Source organism: Cydia pomonella, chromosome 16 (genome assembly GCF_033807575.1).
Source record: "Cydia pomonella isolate Wapato2018A chromosome 16, ilCydPomo1, whole genome shotgun sequence".
NCBI classification, from domain to species: Eukaryota; Metazoa; Arthropoda; class Insecta; order Lepidoptera; family Tortricidae; genus Cydia; species Cydia pomonella.
The window spans coordinates 11918850-11942975 of NC_084718.1; the positions used below are offsets into that span (position 1 = coordinate 11918850).

A 24126-nucleotide genomic window follows, 5' to 3' on the forward strand; every position below is an offset into this window, starting at 1 on the left:
TGTGAAAGTATTTTAACAATCTAGTATATTCTTGGAGGATTTAACAACTGAATTGGCCTTTAAGAGCTTACCCCTCTGTCGAAAACCTCAGCCAATGGTCATATGTATCGTATATTCTGACGTTTATCTGATATGGCTATTTACGTTATGTCCAAATAGCCCTACATTCGACATGCCCCTCCCCCGCAAAAATCGGCAGACTGTTTTGTTCAGAAAATTACGGACAAGGCATCTCCAGTTGTTAAATCCTCCAAAAGTATATTAATAGAAAAGTATAATTTGAAATAAAGATGATTTATATGTATTTTTATACTAGTCTGTATTAAATTAAATGAACTTGCAACTTGTAGGTGTACCTAACACCACCATATTCTATCCCAAAATAAATACATATAAAAATACGTTTTTATTCGAACAAAATATATCAAATGGCAAATACCTACCCACCGCGTCACTGGCTATTCTGAATATACAAGTCCAACTTGAATAGATACAATATTGAGATTCAAATATGACATCTTTAGTAAAAAGGTCGAACTCCGAAAACATCGTTCTTTGACTTCCTTTTTGCTTCAGTAATATATCCTTCTGACCTTAATCGACATGTCATTCGCTTTTCGCATACGTTTTCGGTACTTGTAGGCCAAACGGAGTTCCACAATAAGTCAGCATCAAAAGTAGCGGATGAAACAACGCGCCAAAAGTATCTGATATTTCGGATAACTTTTCCAAATATAGATAAATTTCTAAAATTCACGCTCAGAAGTATATCTTTTACAGTCTTAGTTGTTCTATATTAAAGATCGGCTACATCAGTCACTTGCGAGCACACCAGAGACAGCAACGGAGTTGATAGCAGTCGCCGTGGCCGAATCGGCTGTGGAGTTATTATTATTATATTAAAGACATCACTTTTTGTTAAGCTGTTACAGAATGAAACAGATACTTATGAAAAGTTATTTGATCCGCTACTTTTGATGCTGAGTGTACTTTACTTATTAGTACATAGACATAGTACCTACTCCGATCCGATATTTATAGAAATTCTACCTACCTTTAAAAAAGATATTACATACTCATACAATACAGGAATACAAATTAACGCTAGCAATGCTAAGTTCAGACCTGACACTGACTTACGAGTAATTGCCGATTTTACTGTAAGAATACTTGAGTTTCCAATGCTTTCATATGATCGACATTGTGTTTTAAACCAACATTAAAATTAATCAGATCATGTCTGTATATAAGGATATCATGTAGAACACATGGTGCATAACTCTAACGGTTTACCACTTGGGTGTTATAACTTTTACTTATCTTATTCATGTTTGTGTCTCGAAACAACACAATACTCACAATAGCATGAAACATTCCAACGTGTACTGCCTATACTATCAATTTTATCAAATGCAGTAGCAATTTTCCAATGTTCTACCACGAAGAAATTCAAATAAGAGCATAAACAGAACGAAACATTACGCTCCGTCTAAGAATTTCTATCATATTACAGTGCCGTAAGGTTAAAAATCGCGCAGGTTTGCAGAGTAGATTCACTATCTGTCTAGTGCGATCATTCAGCATTTGTATGCAAATTGTTTTTATAAAGTATGGATATGCGAGAACGCATGAACTGGTGGCAAGGCCGCAGGGCTGGAGGCGTGCCAGCGGTGACGTCACGGCTAAGATGGCGGCGGAGACAGTATATGAAGACAGAATTTTAATCTCAAAAACTGTCTGTTTAAGGTAAACTGAAACGCCATTTAGCGGGCGCATTATGAGCCTCTCACTTTAAAATATAGGCTTTTTTGCGTTTAGAAAACATTGTCAAGTTAATTTTTGTGAAATTTTCAACTTTTTTCCATGTAAAAATATTGCAGCTTTGGAAACTTGGAATATTGGACATTGCAATTTAAGTAAGGCACGCGACTTTCAATGCAAATAAACAGTCTTTACTATTTACTTGTCTTTAATGTCGGGACGGGATGGCAAGGAATTAAGCGTGATGAATTGATCTTAGAGAATTTTTGACCTTGGCAATGGCGGGTGAACGGGGATAAAAGGACGGCCCTTACGCTACATTATTATTATATCGCTCTGACATAGACTCGATGTAGACAAATTATAGGGGTTAAATTTCGTTCTTCGGCTCCGCTTTAAAAATGTTAGACAAGGCTGTCGAGCTTATGAGCTAAAGTAACAAAAAAGTTCGATAGGACACCTTTCGTACAATCTGTCTTAGTACGAGTAAGTGTGTCTGTGTTGTACAAGCCAAGATTCCTATGAAATTATGAAGTTTATGGTGGTCAAGCCATAATGTTTAATGAAACAAGCCTTAATTTAACTTTTGGGAATTAAATACAAAATATGTAATGACATAATCGCTATTGGAGTAAGGGAAGGTAATGTGTCGCTTCTTTTATGAAGCAAACGTTAGCAATGATTTTTACGAGTAATAACGATAAAAATGGACAAGTCAACCTATTACACAGTCAGCATCAAATACTCAAATACTCAAGTATTTACGCAGAACGATAGTTAGCAGTTGTTCTTAAAGAATTGTTTCTCCTAACACTTGGTTAAATGTGAGATTAGAAAAGCATCAGTTTAACCAATGAAAGCAACAGCGAACATAGAAAATCGAAGATCGTCAATGCTAAAATACCTGGAGGCATGTGAGAAATGCAAACAGACGGTTATCGTCTTTGGGGTAGGTTTAATGCAATCGAGGAGGTCACGCGTGGCAAAACTCAAAATGTATGTCTCGATGTTCAGCCAAGAAGTTTCTAGTTAAAAATGAATCGACACAATCCTTATTCCCTTGACATGAGGACGACTTTAGCATTGCATCGATGAAACTATCTTTGCTGCTCAATGTTTGAACATCGCCTAAAATCTCCGTCCGTCGCAACTGGCATCGACATTTATCACCAGGCCGATGTTCTGACCACTACGAGTAGAATAGCAACTAGAGTTTTCAAACGAACCAGTGTAATGTTAATCTATGGCAATAGGAAAGCGTACTTATGATGGTTCTATATCTTTCAACTTGGCTCGTCAAGCTTTTGGAACGACTTCTGAAGGGATAGCGTTTTTAAGAGAACCATATATCCAGCTGCGCATTCGAATTATTTATGCGATCTCGTTTAGAAGAATCTCGACCTCGACTCGCAATGGTTTCTTACAGAAATCTTATGAATTTATGATTTTAAATAATGGCGTTACCAATACATGCACACCCGTATATCACATGTCAATTCGTTGTTTCGATTCATTTCACACGTTGTGAACTGTGAGTAGGACCATTCGTTTTTCTTTATTATGAACTTTGTAATACTTATTAGGGTATATTTTGTAAGGTTAACCTTTTAACCACCATTTATCACATATCCAAAAATATTATATATACACTAATTCAATTTATGAATTTGTCGAAAAGCAGGTAGTGTTACAAACAGGTGTTACATCCATATCCATACAACCATACTAATATTATAAATGCGAAAGTGTGTCTTTTTGTTACCTCATCACGCTTCAACCACTGAATCGATTAGGACTAAATTTGGTATGGAGATAGTTTAGGCCCCAAGAAAAGACATAGGGTAGTTTTTATCCATCATCATCATCATCAATCCTCGCAGACAAAGTCGCAGGTAGAAACTAGTACAATATAATTAAGTGCTCCACATTTGGCTATAATTGCTCTTGCCTCATATTAAGCGGCATACAAATATTTACCGTGAGCGGCGGTGAGTTAGTTATGAGATTACTTCATACATACTTTCTTACAAGCTTTTATTTAACTTGCCCTGTAATTTCACCTACTTCCCGATAATATAAATACCCTTAAGACGGGTGACAATGCCATATTATGGTACCATCGAGCTGATCTGATGATGGAGACGGGAGGTGGCCATAGGAACTCTGCGATGAAACAACGCAACCTAATTTTGCGCCCAAAGTGATTGGAGTTTTTAGAATTGGCTCGATGAGTATTAGTAGCCAGTGGTAAGAAAGTACAGTTTTAATATATAGTTATTGCTTTTCATTTCATTTGTATGTTTCAGTAAGATAAAGAGATTATTACAAAAACAGAACTTAGTAAGCAACAAAGTATTAAACTAAGATATAGACGTAAGCGAGTCAATTATATACAATGCTTTTCAAGCATTGAGAACGTACGTCATAAGTTTTACTGTACGATGAACGATGCGACGACTTTAGCTGCTGTTGGCGTTTAAAGGGTTAAAGTTTCGTCTCGTATAAAGGGTTAAACGCCAATGCCGCAAAAAATACCCCAAGTTTTATTATAAATATAAATTGCTTAATAAATTCTTGTGTTAACAGCCCGCTTTACGACATTTAAACTTTTAGTCTCCTTATTTTTTTATGACTGAATATAAAAAGCATCATTAATTTTACAAGCTCATAATTAAACCGCTCTCGTTAAATGTAGACAAATATTTTTTGAGTGCATATAAAAGTTGCATGTTTAATAAAATTTATAATATGTGTTTACGACGCAGTATAAACCTACATAATTAACATCAATGAAATAAAGTAATTATAAAGGGTCGACGCCATAAATAGTTCTCTGTACATACCTACTTACTTAACACAAACATCACTCAAACGCCAAGCTCCCGGGAGCAAGCGAGCTAATGTAAACCTCACTCGAAAGTGTGAAGGTTACTTTGACGGCGTCCGCCATAACACCTATAGTTGTTCTAGGCGCTGTGAGCACGACTAGTAACGACGACTTTAGGTGTACTTGGCGTTCAAAAGGTTAATTGGTTTGCGCAAAAGGGTTCACAAAACGCTTTCACTACACTTTTATACTCTAGCACACCCAGTCAAAATGGCACGAACTTCAAATTTTCTATGGGAGATCAACCCTACGCGCCTACATCTATTAAATTTGCTGCCTTTTTCTACTAACAAACTGGATGTGCCAGAGTATACTTCGTTTTTGTAAAAAAAGTACAACATTAAAAATAACATCAATCTGTGTATTTATCATATTTTAAGAGGTCCATTAGCTAATATGAATAAAACAATGTCATTTCACGCCACGAAAAAGAGTGTTTGAAAAGTAAAACAGAAAATTATTTTCTTTACGTAAGGTAAAACATAAGTATTAATAGTACTTAACACGACTGCCTTAGCAGTGTCAAACTGTCAAATTCAGTGCGAGGGACATGTGTAGAAGTAGATTTCTTACGCTTAGTTCACTATCTCTCGGTCGCTCACCTAGTGTTGATTAAGACTCGAGTCCTTTCAGTCCTCTGCTTTGAAACTCGACTCAGTTTTTCAGACTCACATATTAAGTCTAGAGTTCTTTTCAACTTCTTAGAGACTCGAGTCTTTTGTAGGGACTTGAGTCCTTTTCAGAGAGCTCTCAATTTTTTTGTTTGCAAAATTTCGAAATACTTTGTCTTTAAGTAATATTCGTGGATTAGGCACACAAATTGTATAATAACGAATAATTTCTTTACTTTTATTAAGGTTAAGTCTATGAAATTGTTGACGGAGTCTTTATTCCGAGACTCGAGTCCTTTTGAGTTCTTTTAAAAAAGACTTAATAAATGACTCGCCTCGGGACTTAAGACTCGGAAGTATTTAAGCGCCGAGTTTCGTAAAAACGAGTCGAGTTGTTCAAATTCAGACTCACTCAAATGACTCGAGTTCCTACCAACATAACGTTCAACATTAAATCGACAGTCCAGATGTGTTGGAGAAGTTGGGATTGATAGTTCCTAAGATACCCCAGGCTGTGGACGGGGCAGTAACACCACGCCCCACGCCGCCGGCCATGCCAGTTGCAGCGGCCTTTTGCTCGTTTTCTTCTTCATCTTTTTGGACATTTTATCTGTTTGCATGTTTTTATTTTTTATTTTCCTGACATCTTTTTTTATTGTGTGTAAACGAACTGGTGTAGTACTGTAAGCTTGCACTGTGTTAAATAAATAAATAGAAAGTAAGTTACGCAGGCGTTAGCGAATTTATCAGTGTCAAACCGGTGGTAGTAGTATAGTAGTACTTGGCTATTTATGTCAAACATGTTTCATAGAAACTCATAAACTGCCGAGTTTTGTTATCTGGTTTCGCTAAAGTACTTTTATTGTAAACGTAATCTTAGTTTGCAAAAACAACCGATATAGTCCCCATCTTAGATACAAGCCACAACGAAGGTGGAAATGGGGTGAAGATCCAGTATCGCGTCTTGACGAATGGGAAGCTCTCGCTCACGGATAGGTACTCGTGAAATATTGATACCATGAATAAAACTCACGCCAACTTGACTGCTGACAACATTCTGGCTTGGGGCAAGCTCAGAGCTCAACGCGACAGTATGTTCTGCATGCTTTGTTAAGTTTAGCATACAGCTTGAGGTTGCCTTTCCGCCAGATATGTGCGAGAATGCGTAGCGTGGAATGTGTTTGTTAAGAACCAATATCATCACTTCATTTACCTTTCCTCGCTCAGAGCTAAATGATTCTATTGATACTTAACAAACACATCCTCGGTACGTATCCTCGCACATCTCTGGTGGAAACGCAGTCTGATACCATACTTCGTTTTTTTAGCATTAGATAAAAAGTAAATAATCTTGAAGTGTATTTTTATTGAAAAACGCTTTTGTTATTACTAACTATTAGTTACGAAAGCAAAAGAATGTAAATTATCGTTTACCATTGTTACATATTTGCTGTGCCTTATTTTTGTGTAAAAGACACGTCAAGATCGCTTACCTTTTTTCTAATGCAAAAAAAACGAAGTATAGCAGTTTCCATGCCGTCTATAGTTTATGGCTACTTACGATCAGTATGTAAGTGAAGTTCAACCCTGAAAATATGAATGACAGGCTATTTATTCCTTGATATTGTGATCAATGCTTAATCAATCAACCGTCTTTGAGTCTAATAAACTATACAAAGTTTGCAATGGCAAAGTGTGGCGTTGTCATCACAAATGTCAAATTTCTATGAAAATATGACGTTTATTAACAAACATTACCTCACTTTGTTCTATTCAAGTCGGTGCAGCTTAGAGTAAAGCGAAACCTTTAAAGGCTACTGTATATTAGTTTTATCGCTATATCCTGTAAACTGGACCACTAGTAGTGTTCTTCCACTCGGATAAAAAAAGCTCAGGTCGGCCAGCAAACGAGGGCGGAATAAATGTTTATACGAACATGACAAATTAGCCTTTAATATTCACGGATGAATACACTAACAACTTCAAAGCGCTGAGACTTGAGATCCTAATATTTGTGAAGGGCTAATATTTTTAGCAAGTCTTTCACCCGGCCATATTCACTAGCAATTAAGTATTTAAACTTTTAAACTCACTTGAAATGCATTTCACTCATAATATTGGAGGGAGTATTTCTCAAACAGCTTGGGTACGGTTACAATTGTCATATCAATACAATTTTGTGAGATTTAAAGTTTCCAACCCAAGGTATTAGAAAAATACTACAAATGAATTAGTACCTTATGCGTGTAGTTGTTAAGTTACTATTTGTCTAACAAAAATCGAGCACATATCAGCTTTACTGCCCTGGCGGCTCGTTTAGTGAGCGCTAGATATTATAGAGCGTTTCGTATTAAGGACTATTTCCACCAAACGGCCCGCATCGCAACGGAACGGAAAGAATTTTACGGTTTATAAACGATACTGAATCATATTCGCACTGTTTTTAAGTCTTTATTACCAAGCTACGCACAACAACCTCTCCGCGGGCGTCTTCCGCGGCATGTGATCGTCACCGAAAGTATCCTGTGACACGCGATCGGCACCGTTTGCTTGCCGTCGTGTCCGTTCGGAACCTTTCGGCTGTCGTCACGTACGATCGAGGTCGTGGCCTGGCGAGCCCACCAGTCATCACTCATTTCTTCTTCTTCTAATGCAATAGCCAGTAATGCTACGTCAACTTCAACCATTTTCAAAAATTATAACACGTCAACGTGGTAGGAATGACATAATTGACTGAGCGCGGATACGCTTGCAAGCAACGGACGTACGGTGCCGATCGTATGCGTCGACATCCTGCCGGCCGCGATCGGCTGTTACCGCCCGACCGTATACGTCGACAAACTGCCGGACACGTTCGGTTGTCGCCGCATCCGGTCGTATTCTTTCCGTTCCGTTGCGATGCGGGCCGTTTGGTGGAAATAGTCCTTTAACCTTTTGAACGCCAAGAACACCTAAAGTCGTCGTTGCTTTTCGTGCACACTGTGCCAAGGATAGGTGTTATGGCGGGCGCTGTCAAAGTAACCTTCACACTTTCGAGTAAGGTTTACATTAGCTCCCTTGCGCCCGGGAGCTTGGCGTTTGAGTGAACTTTGTGTTAATGACATAAAGCGTTCAAAATGTTAAGAGTAATATGGCTCGTTTTGATTCTGAAGCTTAAGCTTATAATAAAAATGCTATGAATAATATGAATACAATAAACGTCGCAAAACTTCGGTAAGTACTTTTTTCGTATTAACTAGCCGCGCTTAATACCACTACTTTTGAATTATAGACACTTATATTTTATAAATATCTCATTTATTGTTTTAAAATTAAATGAATGTATCATTTAATTTTAAAACATTTATGGTATTTGACCGTTTAAATACCAAAAGTGAAGCTTAAATACTCCAATACATAAAACAGCAATATATCAGAATATTATCAGTAATGAGCAGCTTGTTAACTTTTTGCATGATAAAGCCTACACGATAAATCAAAATGTCCCGATATAATGGCAGTATGAACGTGATGTTTCGGTAACACAGATCGCTTACATTAGATGGGGCAATTGGGGCATACATACACAACACATAGCGGTCACCCTCACACTAGCATGGGCGCTCATATATTATCAAACCCGGGTTTGACGGGAGCAAAACTGCACTTCTGCTAGTGCTTAATTAAATATCGACACTTCTACCGACATGCATATGAAGCAATTTTTGAATGATCGTAATTATAAAATAAGAGCGTCAATTGTGTACTTTTCCTATTACTTGCAAACCTCTTTCCTTGGTGCTTATCGACATATCGTAAAAAGTCCGAAAAAATTATCAACGAACAAGGATTGAATAATATTTCACTGACATAATTGACGTTAATGCGTCTCATTTTATTTATCAACGTAATCCAAAGTTCACAAAATCGGTTTTTCCTGCATACCAAGATTTGTCTATACAGTTATTGCAGAGATAAATGGTGTATTCCCATCTGTCCCCGCCGGGCACAGATGGGAATACACCAGATAAACATGGCATGTTCAATTATAAATTGGTGTGGGAAAAACTCCTGCAACTGAATAGCGCCAAAGAGTTTCATAGATACCTAAGTACAAAAACGCCAAATCTTTGGTTAATTGGGATATGCTTTAAACTGCGAGATCTTTGGAACACAATCTATAATCCGCAAACATGAGTATTTCTAAGCAGCTAAGTGAAAAGTTCGCTCGGCGTCATTATTTTCGTAATTAATGTTTGGAAATTTCTCTACCCTGAAAGCTGATATGTTTTAGCCATTAATATTAATACCGAAACCGACTAATATTTGTTTGGGTTAAAATTCAGGCAATTTTTTGCCAATACTTAAGTATAAAATGATAATAAAAATTGAAAATAAGCTAGATAAGTATAGAACAATTTTTAGGTTCCTGTCAAGCAAATTCAAGTATAAAAAATAATACTGGTACATTTCAAAAATAAAAACACAACCAGATAATGATGGCTAATCTCAAAAGCTTCAAATATCCAGCGTCCGACGGGGCACAACACATTTAAAACGCTTACAGCACACGGGTCAGTCGGGGGCTCAGAAAAACCACATTATGCTATATCACATTAAACGGATCTTTAGATCTAGTTACACTGGTAGGTCATTGAGCCCGAGGTTTGCCTGCCGGAGCAGGCAGTGGGGATAGTCGGCCAGGTGCGTGTAGCGAATAGCTCCGCCAGAAGGATCACAGCTAATGGCGGTCCGGCTGACATATGGACTGAATAAACAACAGATTTTACTGCCACAGGGCCGAAGAAACTCAGATTTCTAACAGTGCTAATAAAAGTAGTTTGGATTCCTTTGTATGTAACGCTACACTATACTATCGAACTAGTGCCCTATGAGCAGACCTTGCGACGCCATCATGGGGCTTCACCATTTTGAAAAAAAAAAAATTGTCGACAAAATAAATCCATATAATTATCGAACCTGTTTAGTGGGCAATGCTCGCAAAAATGCCAATAGAATCAGCTGAGAAGTGAAACTAGTACTCGTAGAGACGAAGAGGTGGACTACTTCGCGCTTACTCCGTCAACAAACAAGTACGGTGTATATAATTACTCATAATCCGTTGCAATAAGAGTCCCTTTTAGGCATTATCCGACTTTTTTTTTCTTTTGGAATTACTCAGATGCATCATAGTCATATTGATGAAGAATACCAAACTTGTGTTATAAGAACATTTAAAACAGATACAAAATTGATAACCAAGAAGAACCTCCAATTCTTACGGAAGTTGGTAAAGCATGCTTATTCTCAGCCAATCGTAACATAAAACGCATGTGATACGTGAAATATTATAAACTGAGCCATATGCTCGCAAAAATGTCGGGACGAAAGTTTACGCAGCCCACATGCTTAGAATTTTTATGATAAACGACTCGTAAGGCTCGAGACCTTTGCTCGGACAACGCGCGTTGAATAAAACACGCTAAAACGCACGCTAAACTATTATCCTCGAGTTACGTTATATTCATGATTTTATATTAATTTCAAAAAGTAAAGATATACCTAGTTGGTTACTAAATTCTGTTACTGCAATAATCTTTATCTACATAAAATATACGAACGAAAGTTGAATAAACTATATATTAAAATGAAGTACACAAAATCAGGAATTACATATGACAATATCATTCAAAATGACCTTTACAGTACATATGGGGCTACTTTATAGCACTAGTGCGAGAAGTAGCATATTACGTTACTGTGTCGAACATTTAAAGGGCCATATGTACTGTAAAACGTTGTACGATACATGTGCGAATAGGTAATTCGCAACTCGTGTCGATTTAAAACACTCCCTTCGGTCGTGTTTTAATTTATCGCCACTCGTTTCGAATTTCCTATTTTTCGCACTTGTATCGTAATGTACTATTTTGTCTGCGGTAAGTGTAGTCCAAAGGTCTTCATTGATAACTTTTTTTAGGGAGCTTCTCTTCACTAACATCTGTATTGCCAACAACTTTTGCGTCCGGACGGTGTTTCTTGCAATTCACGCCTTCACTGCCTTTATTAGAGCTGGGGTCCGAACGGTGCGTGGTCTTCCAGACCTGTTGCGGTTATCGAAGCTCTGAGTACTATTGTATCTATTAATTGTGCGATAAACAAATTGTTTGTTGATTTTTAGGTTTTCAAGCAACTTCAATATCATGTTTGGCCCACATTTGTGCAACGCAATTACTGCAATACGATTCTCTTTTAAGCTCCAATTCATTATAGATACGACGAGATAAGCGTTATGTGTGGTATATAATTATAGCTCACAAATCCACCACATTGTCATTTTTTATTTTTTCGGTAGCATTTGTTTTAACGGAAATAAAGAGGTTGCAAATCGAGTAACAGAACTTAGTAACCAACTAGGTAAACTACAAAGTTAACGACTACCGCACAATGTTAAGATCGAGCAAAGGACTGTCTCGTATTGTAATAAAAATATATTTAGTTTACGACCAAACACAAAACTAGTCTAAACCAGACCTACTATGATTCATCGCTACACAGAAATTACATTTTCCTACGCATTTTTATCATAACCATATCATCCGAATTTAACGGCTTCAATATAACAAGCCAGCTATATCTCGTGAATTAACGCGTACATCACGTTTTTTGATGGAAGACATTAATCCGATAAACGAGCTCATATATCATTAATGATACGTAATATGTTTAATGTTAACATGTGAAAAAGTTAGGCTTTCCTTTCATTAGGGAGATGATCGCACCAGTTACCGTAATAGAAGAAGCAATGTAAGCTCCCTGGCTTTGTCATTGTTTAATGGCCAGTCGTAAAGAGGCATTACCGTTTCATTTTTTGCTTTCCTCGTAATATATTTCACGTCTCGAAACAGAACAAAGCCTTCGGGGCATAACATTAAGGCATCTGGATTTTGCCAACTTTGATTCCCCGCATTTGCATAAACCTTGAACTTGGAAATATCCCATCGGTACGACTATTCAGAGATACTGACAGAATTGGGCGTAGCGTTCATAAAAGATTATAAACAAACGCATTGTACAGGAAAAATGTGAAATGTTTTTTCAGGAGTATCTCTTGTTTCAAGCTCAAACAATACAAATGGGAAAAAAAATAATAACCTTTTTGGTATTTCGGGTGTTATCATCTAACGCGTGAAGCGAAAAAAAATACAAAGTCTCGTCTGATGTCACGCGCGACCACAGATCACTTAACTTAAATGGAGCGTACAAGGCGACACGCGAACGCTAGAACTCATTTTAGTTGCGTCGACGTTTACAACTCTTGCTCGTAATCAACAAAGAATAACTCTAAGGATGTGGTCCTTTTTGTATCTAATAGTACAAAATGGAGAATTTAGGATAAAACTGAATGTTGCGATGCAGCGTAGTTTTTTACAGGAACAATAAAAGCCCTCCTGTGTAAGGTTATCGCTAGCCTTTTGTCAATGCGGAATCTGTGAAAGTAGTCCATGAACTGATGTCAAGCGGGACGCGCCGACAAAAACTGTCGGCCTTTGTCGACGCTTGCTGGTGTATTTATAAGCCTTCCCCTTTATGCATTTGAAGGGGAACAAATAGCACTAGTACATGGAACATCCCTTCGGGCGTGTTTATTTTCAAAGGCTTATCCTTGATGTATTTATGGAAACAATAGAAAAACATCTGAGAAAGAACTTGAAATAGAATGAGTTATTATAGGCTTGGGTTAAACATTTCTTGATACGCGTTCGCCAGTGTTGTGATGGAATCAAGCGGCTATCGAATGCGTATTTGTATCACTGCAAAAATGCGCAGTGTATAAAGGTGAATCAATTTTAGAACACTGATTTCGTGTCCCTAGACTCCCTAACAGAGAAAAATCGTTTTTTCAAAAACCATGATGTTTTTTTACTTTGTTGTTTACACGGGCATCATTATATCCATAAGTATTTAATTAACACATTAAAATTAACAACTTATCAGATAAAACTTACATTTTGTACGGTAACGCAGCAGAAAAAGTTTGCTTCCTTACAAAAATGGTATCTAAAAGTTGATTTACACATAAAGGCCTTAAAAGGGAGAAGCGCTGACAATCAGTTACGATTCCTTGATTTGGAAGACGCACTAGGACCCGCACCCGCACCGTACCTCCACAAAATTGTGCAGGGAATTTAGTTATACGATAGGTTATTTTATCTTTTGAACACCGTACACTATGTGCAACACGTATATACATACTGTTAACCCACCGTATGACAGACGCCGCCAGTTCTTTTAAATTAGTCTGGCAGACTAATTGAGGAGGTTCTTAACTTTTACCTAGCTTCACTTCGTAGCCGGAAATAACTTCTCGATGGAAAAACATAAACAAATTGATTTTAGGTCCCTCAGACCTTTTTAATTATAAAGGCATCGTAGAGTACATAGAAGAAAGCACAGATCAAAATGTTTTTTGACAATGACTTGTTTTACCATATATTCATGGAATGCAATGGAATGGCATGGAAGATAGGAAACGTATGCTTATTTATGACCTAGACTGAACGCATAGAAACGAAGTTTACTGATTATATTACAATTACATCCATTCAAATAGAGATATTGATTTAATACATCAGACATCGACACAAATAGAACTCGAACTAATAGAAATTCAGTCGCCGAGTATAAAACGAGATAACATTATGTCATATTACATGAAATGTTCACGACCTCCAGTGTTAGAAGCAGACGTGCTATTTTTAGTTTAGAGAAAACTTTGAGATGAAGTAAGTACTTGGAAAAACAGCTCATGTCTAGAAACCTCTCGGGATCCGTGTGCATTTCATATTGGAAGTTCTAGCAGTGTAAGAAAAACATGAGTGATATTTCCTTGCAGCATTTGAAATTCATATGTTAAACGTAGCGTTTGTTACGTTTACAATGCAATTATCATAACATATTATGTATGCGCATACTATCGTAACTAATAATTGTTATAATGAATGCGTATAATCGTAATGTTAATAATATGTTACTTCTCCACAAGGGTAATATAGGTACTTGTAATAATCACGGTAATTATACGTATAATGCTGGCACGGCCACATCTTATTAGTAGGAAGGTATGTACATTTTTTTAATTTATTTTATGACTATACCTATTTCATAAAAAAAAAAACTTTTAACAGCAGAAGAAAAAAACAAGACATTTAACAGCAGAAGAGCAAGTCATCACATTAACAACTTCATATTCTTAAGTCATTTTGATCGCTGCTTATTATTAATATAGGTAACTCGCTTAATAATACTTCATTCAGGTACTTTCAACTTTCGACCAAACATGTTATTTAGGTACGTAAAATTTCTACGATTTGACCGTTTTTCAAAGTTCGCTCAGTGGATCTAGAACGCATGAATAACATCATGACCTGCATCTAATTGCATTTAGTAATGATAAAAACATTAAAAACGTTCAAACATCCATTTGGATATCTACTTCATAAAACAGTAGGTAATAATTACTCACATCTTATACTTAGTCGGACTGCGGTCTCAGAACGAGAAACGTCTAATCCCCTGTCGTGTTACTTGCCATTTCAGAAAGAACATTAAATTTTAATACAATTTCTAACTAGGCAGGAAGCAGTTGGCTTTAATGTTGGCTGGTAAAAGGTAGCTTATTAGTCTTACTACGTGGTTGGTTAATGACTAAACAGCGCTCAAATTGCTTTTTCAACGGCCCTTTAGTGTTGTTGCCGAATATGAAACGTGTTTTGGAGTTCGGTGATTAAAAATACTACAATGCGAGTTTCGGGTGTTTCCAGTAAGTGCCTACTTTTATGGAGCTTGAACTTTTTGTTGCTTTTTTATACTTCAGGTTTACAGTTCTTTAAAACAATTGGGAAGTACCTCCAGTTACTCAAGATTAGCCGAGAGCTATATTTTTATTAAGCTTAAGAATACTTTGAGATTTCGATATAAGTTGAGAAGGAGCAGTTTCTTAACCCTTAATTTGCTTTCCAAAAATAAAACTTAATTAATGTTATAACATTAGGTTACATCTTTTGTATAATAACTAATGCAAGTAATGTACATTGGAAAATAACCGACAGACCCGATATGACAGTATACAAAATACTCGCAGCTAATAAAACTTCAGTCGAGAAAACTCTATTCATATATTCTCTTTATCTCAATACCTTTCCTTCTTTCAGTTTAGCTTTAAGCTGGATTTCAATACTGTACATTGAAAGAGCATCAGGATACTTGCCTCTAATTAGAAAACACATGGCATTCATTAAAAAGATGCTCCGAGCTTGTTCTACAGTATCTCTGTATGTTCATTAAATTGAAGTGAAGGAAAATAAGGAAGGAATACCGGTAATTAGAAGCATTTCATTTACGTAAGTATTTTATTCAAATATGTACATGTACCTTTACATATTTTTACGATGACAGGATGATTAGGGGACCGTATTTCAAATCAAGCCGTTATAATAATTTTTGTTAAAGCTGTCAACTTAACAACGATTTTTTTACTTCATTTTATTAGAAAATTTCTGATGTCGTAAAATGCGGCTGACACCGTCCAAAAAACCAATGATGGTCGCGGTTATATCGTTTCTAAGCTATGAATAAAACATCCACGAATCTCGCTCTTTTATACTTGTTCGAACGTGACAGATACTTTATCTACAACGGGGATTGTATACCCCAACACGCGAGTGAAGTCAATATTTTGGTAATTAAATTTCTCTGATTTCGACATTGCTAACTGTACCTATTGAAAAAAATAACTTATGTAATGTTGCATGCTCATATCATTTCATATCATTCAGGTCAGAGTTTAATTTTAAGTTGAATACCATAGCCAACATCAAGTACTATTAGTTTAGTACCTGACTGCGTACTTACTACTGCGTACAGTGGAGTTTCATAATGAAATGAAGTACAAAAAATAAATTAAGGTATAAGTATGTTGGAAATATTCGCCGCAGACGGGTCAGTCTCGGCAACTCAGTTAATACTCGTAGAGCAACCGGACGATATCTTTAGTCTAGAAATTACAAGAAGTTTTCCGTTTTTCCTTAACTTTTTGTATACTGCTGTAAAATTTTGACTGTTCAAAACATGAACTTAATGCTGACATGCTTAAGTTGATGATAAGGATACACTGATCAATGCTTAACCATACTAGAAGTTAATTATTTATGCTTACTTTGTAAACATCGGGTATACTAACAGGCTCGCTGCTATCAGCGACGTAGCCGATGATCCCGCTGCTCCAAGGGATGCGGTACTCCTCGGGCGTCCATCTGCTTGGGCTAATTGGAGCATATGAAGAGCTTCGACATGAGACTGGTACACACTTACTTTGTAAGCGTCGGGTATATTGACGGGCTCGCCGCTCTCCGCGACGTAGCCGACGATCCCGCTGCCCCATGGGATGCGGATCTCCTCCAGGTGCTCCATCTGCTCGGGCGTGGACTTGGAGCACACGTCAAACAGCTTCGACACGAGGCATCTGGTGACAATATGTATGGTTGAATTCAACAATAAATAGAAACATGTGAAAAAATACGTGAAAGTCATCTCATCAAACAAACATCAAAAAGGCTTTGCAAAAAAATATGCGATCATTTTAAAGTCTCTATTAGCAATCCCTCTTCACAGATCTCGCTTTACAGGGGCATCTTTGGTATACCTGCGGCTGTAGCAACGGTAGCATTTTTATCACCTGTCACGTTCTAACAAGTATGTAAGTGCGAAAGTGATAAGCATAGTGATAAGTGATAAAAATGCAACCATGCTGCCACCGCTGTTCATTTAATTATGAAATAATGTGCAGTTTTAATAATTTGCACTAATATAACATAATCATTCTACGTCTGTAAAGTCTGTTTTTTTTTATTCCGTAGACTAAAATGACAAATAATGTGACCAGCTTAAAACAAATAGTACACTGATCTTTGATTTCGGTTTGTGAATAACCGGTAAATATTGAATTAATTTTAGATTAAAAATAAACAATGAAATGAAATCTACACACTACATGATAGGAAGTAAACAATAAATAAAATCTACTCACTACTAATCCACTCAAACATTTAAAAATTTCATTATGAGCTTCGAGGTGACTGTTAATGTTGATTACCCGGCACAAGAATTATTTAAAAAACTCAAAATCTTAACTTTGCATAGCATTTACATCCTTGAGGCTTGCAAATACATCAGACTGAATCTCAGCTTGTACATGAGTACATGACCAACGCGCAGCGCCTCGGCTGCAAGGCGCTCCGACCGCACCTGCTGCTCGCGCCATGCGCGCGCCTAGCCAAAACTCGCAAGTCGCTCGCTGTGTTTGGCGTTAAAATCTATAACGCTCTTCCGGCAGATATAAAAAATTCACCAAGTGATACAATCTTTCTTAACAAATTAAAAACATATCTTCTAGGGATGGCCTTTTATAGCACTGATGATTTTTTCGAATCATATAAATCATCACTAACCCAAACAAATAACAAGTAATTAATTATAAATTTAAATGTGATAATGTAATTAATATGAATTTATAATAATAATTAACTGGTACCTGACATGTAAAATTATTTAAGCATAGATATGTACATTTATTTATTGACTTGTAAAATTTGCCCTTTATCAATAAAACATCTGAATCTGAATCTTACAATAAAATCGGTTTTAAATATTAGAAATATTGTGAATAGACCTGGATACAAACTTTCTAAATGCCTCAAAATGGTGTTACATCCCTATATAAGTAACTCCCAATAGTTTATTTTCGGTTAGTACCGGTTGTAGCACATCACTATTTATAAGACGTAAAAAACTAGCAACATATGAAATGTCATTTTAGTCTACGGGATAAAAAAATAGATAGTCTATTTCATCATCAGAGCGATATTTCGGATATTTTCATCAATATTTTCCAAATCATACATAGGTAACCAATTCATTGTTATTCTGTTTACTGAAATTAAAAAGAAAATTGAAATGCTTTTCCTGTTTGGTTTAATAATTTCGGTATACCAGCGTAAGAGCGTAGAAAAGGAGAACGAACCTTAGGCAAATTGAAAATAAATCTTCTAAAACGTTTCCTGATTAAGTATATCGCAAACATCAGGTATCTAATACAATACAGATTCTTCATAAAGGGCACAACACAAAATTTGTAAATCTGGAGTTATAGTTTAGTTTCTCTTTGCATTAGAAAAAAGGTAAACAATCTTGATATGTCTTTTTATTGAAAAACGCTTATTAAAAATCGTAACTATTACTAATGAAAACAAAATAATGTAAATGATCGTATATGATTTATAAGTATTACATATTTGCCGTGACTTATTTTTCTAAAGTAAATTATCTAACGCACGGACTATATCTAACGGAATTATGATGTTTCTCATCAAAATTAAATAACTCGTTGTAAAATAAGTTAACGAACATTTTCGATATTGATACTATTTCTGCTAATTACAAAGCGAGTCGTAACTAGGCTCTAATTCAGTCGAAATATTCATGCAAATGACTCCTATAATAATCCGACCCAGACAGAAGAGAAAAGCCCCAAATTAATGAATAACGAGCAATAATCCGCAGAAAATACCTATACCGTTAGTCGGAATATCTACTTTCGGGGTGTTAACGATAGATAGGTATTTGAGCTTCGAGTGTAGGTAAGGTTGAAATGAAACTTACCTATCTAAAATAAACTATCAAATTTATAAAATACTTACGTTTTTTTTTATTGTTCATTTAGATTTGATCACTGTAGGGCGTTTTAGTTTTCAAACGACAATATACGACCGATAGTATACACGAATATTTGGATAGGTTCGAAATAAGTAAAAGTAAATACACGAGCTTTACTTGCGATGATAATTCTTTCGAATTTAATTTACATGATAACATTGATAACCTTCTTGAGTTTAAGCGATCGAGAATTATAGCCACATTCTAGTGAAACGACAACTTTGTATAAAAAATTTTGCCGACACGGGACATCCAAGTTTAACTCGTCGTGATGAATTGCCTACATGCCGTATGCCGAGTATTTCCTTTAGTGTTCGCCAGAAAAATCGACAAAATGGTCCACAAGCTGCCAATAGTGAAATTTTCCTGTCCTTGCATATACCTTTCCCATTGATGTTTGTTAAAAAGAGACGAAAACATTAGCATTCGTATAATGGCTTAAAAGACGAGCAATTGCTCTATCGAGATATTATAAAAGGACTTCACTTTATGCGCAGGTAGATATTCATTCCATGAACTTGAAAGGTTCTAAAGAAAGGGGTTCCCGTTTTTATTGTTAAAAGCTTTGAAGCACCTATCCATTCTCGTATGCTTTTAACACAGTGAGTGTGTGTTACATTCTAAAAATACTGTTTCTTTCTTGCTAAGCGATTATGGATCGGTAACATTCGCTTTCACAGCAGCTATGGGGGCCAATTGCGCGTCGGCTGTAGGTATAAAGATTTGACGGCGCGTATAATAGAGGCTGGTGACCAGAGGCCTATACTAGCCACTGTTTCGCACAGCGTATAAGTATCTTCATTCAGCGAAGAAATACGGCTAGCCTTCTGGGCTTCTTGCCCGTTGACGGCGTTTTGACATAAATTTTGTATCTATAAGTTTTTGTAAGTACTTAGTAAGGGTTATTATATTTGTTCTTTGTTATTAAATAAATAATCTACACCATATGAATGTCGTAAATATGCAGGATATTGTTGCCTGTATGACTGACTGTAGAATTTACTGCAGTATCGGGTTTAATAATGGCAGCCCGTAAAGTGCCAATGCGCAATAAATCCAGAATCCCGTGGGACTCTTATTCCAACCTGTGCGACCAACAATGATTAACGACTGTAAATGCATTAAGCAATGCCGGTGAACTCTAATTACATAAAAAGGCATGCAAGTAATTGTACTGCATTGTACAGTTGATGTCAACGATGATTACATTTATCGCCTTATTACAGAATAGTAAGGTGCAAAAGTGGACGCCGACTGTACAAAAGAAAAACACTTTTAAAACAGTAAATTATTGCATACACAAAATACTTGGGTAAAAAAACTTGTCGAGAATTGTGGCGATAGCTTGTATATCCATATATTTGTTTGCATCACAAATGTATAGATTACGTAGAATCAAAATAAGTATCGGAGTAAAGCGGCAGGTGTCACATAAACGAATTCCCAACTGTCGTCAAGGGAATTTCCCCAATCGGAAAAAAGCAAGAGTCCGTTTAATAAAACTTCGTCGGACAAATAATATGAGCCGGCTGTCAGTGCCGCGTGTGGTCGGACAAATCGATGCGCCACATGATACAGCCTCGCCAAAACAGGGGAAGTAATTGCTGTGAAAAAGTTACTATTCAATCGAGGGTACGGCGCGAGATTGAACTCTGTCGCAGTAAATAAGAAGTTGAAAAATGCTGCGAGTTTGAATGATGAGGAAATGTGGACGAATATGAGATGTTTTTGTTTTTAGTTAAGTTATAGATGAAGAAGTAAGTGATGAGTGTTAATGGATTATACAAGCAGACCTATATGGAGTCATATTATTAACACGTCCCTTCATAGTTCTAAGTGACAACCAAATCGCTGGCCCAATATTACAGAGTTCTATGTTTCACTTTTATCGAACTGAAATTTGAACATTGTCATGGTAACAATGAGTCGAATTTCAACTATCTTGAAAATGTAACATAGAACCCAGTAATATTGGGCCAGCCAGGTACAGTCACTATCAGAAATATCGGAGCGGCCAAGGCGCTCACAAATATCTGAACACACCTCTGGCGTTAGAGTACGTATTCAGATATTTTGTCCTTGGCCGCTCCGATATATCTGATAGCGACTGTACAGAATGCTTTGCCAATTGCGATGAAAAATTAGAAATCCTTACAACATAAGCATAAACCTAACACACATACACATAACATAATCATTTCATAACATTATAATATATATATATATATATATAGTACCTGGGCGACCGAGCTTTGCTCGGTTATAACTATTTATTGTAATATGGTGATGTATAGGTGATAATCTTAACTACATTTTTTTTACTAAATTAAACATGTCTAAAACAATAAAAATTATATATAAACTTGAACATATAAAAAAAAAACAAAAGTTAGTCACCGGGCGAGATTCGAACCCGTAACACTCGTTTAGCAGTCCGCGTCTTAACCCGCTGGACCAGACGGACAGTGGCCAGCAACACGAAATTAGCGACCATATTCTGCGTCGAAAGAAAAACGCATAAAAACTCGAAAACACGCGTTTTCCCCAAACATAAGACTAATCTAGATCGATTGTATACCCCCAAAAACCCCCATATACCAAATTTCAGCGAAATCGTTAGAGCCGTTTCCTAGATCACAGAAATATATATACATATATATATACAAGAATTGCTCGTTTAAAGGTATAAGATACATATAGACCTTGCATAAGTTATAAAAAAAATCATTTTATTCTCTAAGTCATTTTATTACCTAAAGTCGCAAAGAAGTTATAAACTAAACTCGAAACTTTTGTCAAAAGAAACGAGGATGTTGTAATCAGGTCGAGCCACTCGAGCCTAAATTATTATAATTACCCCTTTTATAGGATTACAGCAAACTTCAGTAAATGCGTTATTTAAATATAAGACAGCAACAAGCAAGGATGAAAAACACTACCTCTAGACGACACGTAAATATTGATTCACTAGACTTTAGTAAAAACCAACGAAAGACACAAAACGCCCAGGTTACATGATCGAAGCATTTTGTATCGTAATCGCAAATACGTAAGGCAAACGATCATTCGAATGTATTCGATGGTAAATACACCACATCTAAAACCATAAGAACATGGGCTTTTAGCGTGAGAGTTCATACAAACTCGATAAAATCTCGAGGGGTTGAGGCTTAAGTGACTGCTACACATGTAGTAACTTTATTCCTACAAGCACACACATGTAAATAGCTGGAAGTGGCCATAGAAATAATAAATTTCATTTACTTAGAGTTAGGTTACATTATTTAGTAACAAAGAAAGCGGACATTCTCAACAATATATATTTAGTTGTTCCACGGGGTTAGCTTAGGTACTTTATACCTGTAACAATGCAAACGGATAGCTGGCAAGATACAGAAAATACACTGAATCTCTTCTTCACATACTTTAAAAAGCAAAAAAGCAAAGTATAATGCAGCAGAAATAGAGAAAGGGAATAAAAGTACAGATTTCAGGCAATAAGGCCGGGAAAATTCCTTGCAACGTCGCGTTGTTCTTCTTCAGAATACATAACTACGTATACATTCAAACTTTAATTGAAACTATTTTAATACAAGAGGGATATTAACTCAAATTTACGTAGCTTCTATTTTGTTTTTCTAAACACCATCAAATAGCAGTATTCATTGGATGAGTTCTTCATTATAGCTATATTTCTTTGTTCCTTTCGCGTCATTCATCGCTGAACCTACCTACGTGAACGTGACCTTATCCGCGCCCTAAAAGCCTTACAACCCACACAGTAGTATTCAACGTAATTTCTTTCAATGAAATATAATTTGACAATTCCCATGACGTCTGAATGAAATTAACGATTTGATAATGAAGTTATTTTAGTTTTCGTTAATTTCATAAGGTACACATTTTTTTGAACTTAGGAACGACCTAATCACAGTAAGTTTTTGTTTGAGACTGACATCTATGTCCATTTAATTGTACGAGTACATTTAAAAATAGATTTCAGCCACAAATATAAATTTTTCCTGATAACGACGTTCCTAAGTTCAAATAGAGATCCGGGGTATTTTTCTCAGTTGTTTTAATCTTCCCATCGCATTAGAGCAATGTCGAATTTGGTTAAGAACCTCTGCATACTATTACTACTACTATGTATACACAAACCTATGTGCGGTTTTGCAGACACGTTCTTTCTACTGTTAATGTATGTTTTATGATATTTATAGCCAAAGTTAAGTTTTCAAAATGCCTTACATATAAAATTGCTTAGCAAATGGTAAGGTATTTAACAAATGGTTTTCTCTAAATTAACTAAATTCATACTAGATAGGTATGAATATTTAGTAACTAGAAACAACTTGCAATATTCGGTGAGAAAGACAGGCAGAAAAAGAGTATGACAGATATAAATAATTCTCAACCTTGAAATTCTTCAAATCAAAAAAATATTGGCTCTCTCCGTGTGAAGTGATGTTAAGTCCTTTACGGCAACAGGCAAAAAGGCCAATGAAAATATTTCAGGAATGATAATTCAATCGCTTACAAAGCACGGGCGAATAGAAGTGTCAGGAAAACTAGAATATCTGTGCTCTTCGGTTGCACGTATTTATTAAAAATCTCTAGTTATAATGTTTACTAGTTAGTTTAAGCATTCAACTCTGTAAGCGATGGTAATAGGGCCAGCCAATCGTCGAGAAGCCGTTTCGAGGGTTGTGTTTGCGGGACGGCTGTGGGACCGGGCGCTGAATTTGTTAAATCAGCTGCGAACTTGGATCCACTTTGATTACTCTGCCAACAGTTCGAGTTTCGAGACGGTAACTTGGCGATTGTGTTTAAAAGCTAAGAACATACACAATATATTGGTGAAGGTTGTTATTTGTATACTAAGACCCTTTTATATCACTTCTGTTATACGTATTCTATAAACGATATTCTATTTATTATATTTAAATAAAGTGACAATCTTTGATGAAAACCCTCCCTGGGTTTTCATCAACGATTGTCACTTGGCTAGGCCCTGACCGGATAACGCAGTATGCGTAGGCCTCCCGTATAAGGTCAGTCGGTCAGGTCAATGTTGCAAACGGATACAGTCACCCCTGCAATAATATCTTATGC

General features: G+C 36.3%; 1 protein-coding gene across 11 annotated transcripts in view; it reads right to left on the reverse strand.

Moving 5' to 3' along the window:
* Positions 1 to 24126, reverse strand: part of LOC133526348 (dual 3',5'-cyclic-AMP and -GMP phosphodiesterase 11-like) — a 188514-nt gene that overhangs the window by 41358 nt on the left and 123030 nt on the right. For all 11 annotated transcript variants that reach the window (XM_061862920.1, XM_061862917.1, XM_061862923.1 and 8 more), the window contains exon 7: positions 16612 to 16762. In XM_061862920.1, the coding sequence (XP_061718904.1) occupies positions 16612 to 16762 (151 nt within the window). The remainder of the gene's footprint in view (positions 1 to 16611; positions 16763 to 24126) is intronic.